We start from the raw sequence: 2,500 nt of genomic DNA, 5'->3' as shown, positions 1-2,500 counted from the left end.
GTCTATGACTGGGGGGGCGAATGTGAAAATTCAGAGATTTCGATATTTTTCAAAAAAAGCAAATATGATAACCTGTCATAGGTGGCGAGGGGAGTCTTTGCTTTGGGGGGGGGGGGGATTCGGATTACCTGGTATAGGTGGCGAAGCGAGTCTTTGCTTTGGGGGAGGGGAAAATCAAAAGCTTAAGACATATTTAAATAATAGCAAACATGACATTCTGCACAAAAAAATTATTCAGTCAGTTCCAAAATAAAACTCTATTTACTGTTCTTTACATTTGTAAGTTCCCTTCACAACATTTAATAGAGAATAACTCACAGGTTTTCATACTAATATTTTCCTATATATGTTCTGATACTGAAACTGTAGGTCTGTAACTCTGAATATACCAATAAACAAATAATAAAAAACTGTGTAATTTAAAAACTAAACTTTTCGGCTTTTGAAGTAATGCATAGTTTGATGATCTTTTAGACAAAAAGCGCCTTTCACACAACATGCGCATGACACAGTTTTCACATAATTATATACTTAGCACATCAGTGTATTCAGTTCTGCGTTAAATAAATAATACCCAGAAGTAATACATCCATATGGCTTCCACAATTTACGTGTGGAAACTGTGTTTTGTTGTGGTGGGGTGGGGAGGGGGCGATTTGCTTAAAAAATAGATTACATGTCCATTCGAGCTACGCTAGTTAGGCGTTCATGAGCCCAGGAGAGTATGTCCTTTACTATACTGTACTCCACTATACCTATACAGTACTTTTAATAAATCAAGTTCATGTCTACTGTAAGAGTGATACCCATTCTGGTAAAATGAGATATAGTATAATTATAGTATATTTTTATTAGTCTGCGTGAACGTGTAAAACCAAATGTAAAGCACAATTTTTTCATCAATTTCTAGGGGGGCGGAGATATACTTTCGCCCCTCCAGTTTTCATTCTGGGGGGGCGCTCGCCCCTCTGCCCCCCCCCCCCCCACCGCCCCCGCCGCCTATGATTGTTGTTGTTATTGTTAATATCATCATTGTTATCATTGTTGTTATCATTGTTATTTCTATTATTTTCATCATTATTATCATTATCATTACTCATTATTATTATTATTACTACTACTACTACTATTATTATTATTATTATTGTTGTTATTATTACTATATTATAATACGCTATATTATTATATATATATTATTACATTATTATTATTGACATTATTTTGTTATTTTTAATTATTAAATTGATTAATTATTGTATTATATTATTATTATTATCCGTAGTAGTAGTAGTAGGAATAGCAGCAGTAGTATTATTATTATTATTATTATTATTATTATTATTATTATTATTATTATTATTATGATTTTCAGTATTATTATTAGTATCATTGATATTTTATCATTATGAACATTATTACTATTATCATTTACTATTTTTTTTTAAGATATATGATATCATCTTATACTATTACTTGTTGATGTTACTATTATATTGAAGCTTGTACAACATTTGTATGAGTACTCCTTATTTTATGTTTATCATACAATATATTATATATATATATATATATATATATATATATATATTATATATATATATATATAATACAATATATATATATATATAATATAATATATATATATATATATTATATATATATATTATTATGTGTGTGTGTGTGTGTGTGTGTGTGTGTGTGTGTGTGTGTGTGTGTGTGTGTGTGTGTGTGTGTGTGTGTGCGTATCTAAAACATCTTATTGTAACCTCCTACTGTAACATTCCTCTGTGAGTCCCTAACATCCCCTATAAAATCCCTAATATTGCAGTGTACAGCACCACGAAAAAGAACTCATATTTCAAAATGCCATATATTCGTAATAAAGGCTTTGCTAATGCTTTTAAAATGAACAGTTTAGCTGGAGGTGTTTTCCATTAGCGATTTATGAACATTTCCACGTTACCTGCAATGAATTGCATGTGTTGCAATTTATATACTGCAATATACGTGATTTATTACATGTGAAGTGAGAATGCTTATCAGAACTGCAGCTTGATTCATACTTACTTTACTGGAGTATAGAATATGGTATATTTCCAATGTGTTTAGCATTTAGCTATCGCTCTCTATCTTTCTGACTAGTTAGCAAATATGTATCTATCTATCTGTGTCAATATACATCTATCAGTTTATTGATTTATCTTATCATAAGCCCATCTATTTCTCTGAGCACGCTTAGATCTACCTTTCTATCTCTTTATCAATCTGTTACTCTGACTAATTATTATGACACTGTCTGTGTATTGTTCTATTTCTCTGTCTTTGTCATCGTGCATGTATATTATCCGGGCTTTTCTGTATATGATCTGTGTAACTCAATTGGCGGAATATATGTTTCTCTACAGTATTAGAATAGCGCCAGATTAGTGGTTATTTAATGAAAATACGAAACTATATATTATGGTCTTCCGATTATGATATAATGATACACTTTCGGATT

The 2,500-nt window shown here is 30.7% G+C and overlaps 1 protein-coding gene across 1 annotated transcript in view; it reads left to right on the top strand.

Moving 5' to 3' along the window:
* Positions 1-1,286: 1,286 nt before the first annotated feature.
* LOC119572504 (vicilin-like seed storage protein At2g18540) overlaps positions 1,287-2,500 on the top strand; it is a gene marked incomplete at its 5' end in the record, with an annotated part of 5,671 nt that continues 4,457 nt past the window's right edge. Inside the window, one exon of the mRNA XM_037919612.1 lies at positions 1,287-1,305. Coding sequence (XP_037775540.1) covers positions 1,287-1,305 — 19 coding nt within the window. The remainder of the gene's footprint in view (positions 1,306-2,500) is intronic.

Source organism: Penaeus monodon, chromosome 4 (assembly GCF_015228065.2).
Source record: "Penaeus monodon isolate SGIC_2016 chromosome 4, NSTDA_Pmon_1, whole genome shotgun sequence".
NCBI lineage: Eukaryota > Metazoa > Arthropoda > Malacostraca > Decapoda > Penaeidae > Penaeus > Penaeus monodon.
The sequence above is the reverse complement of the archived record's forward strand: the minus strand, read 5'-3'. Positions and strand labels throughout refer to the sequence as shown.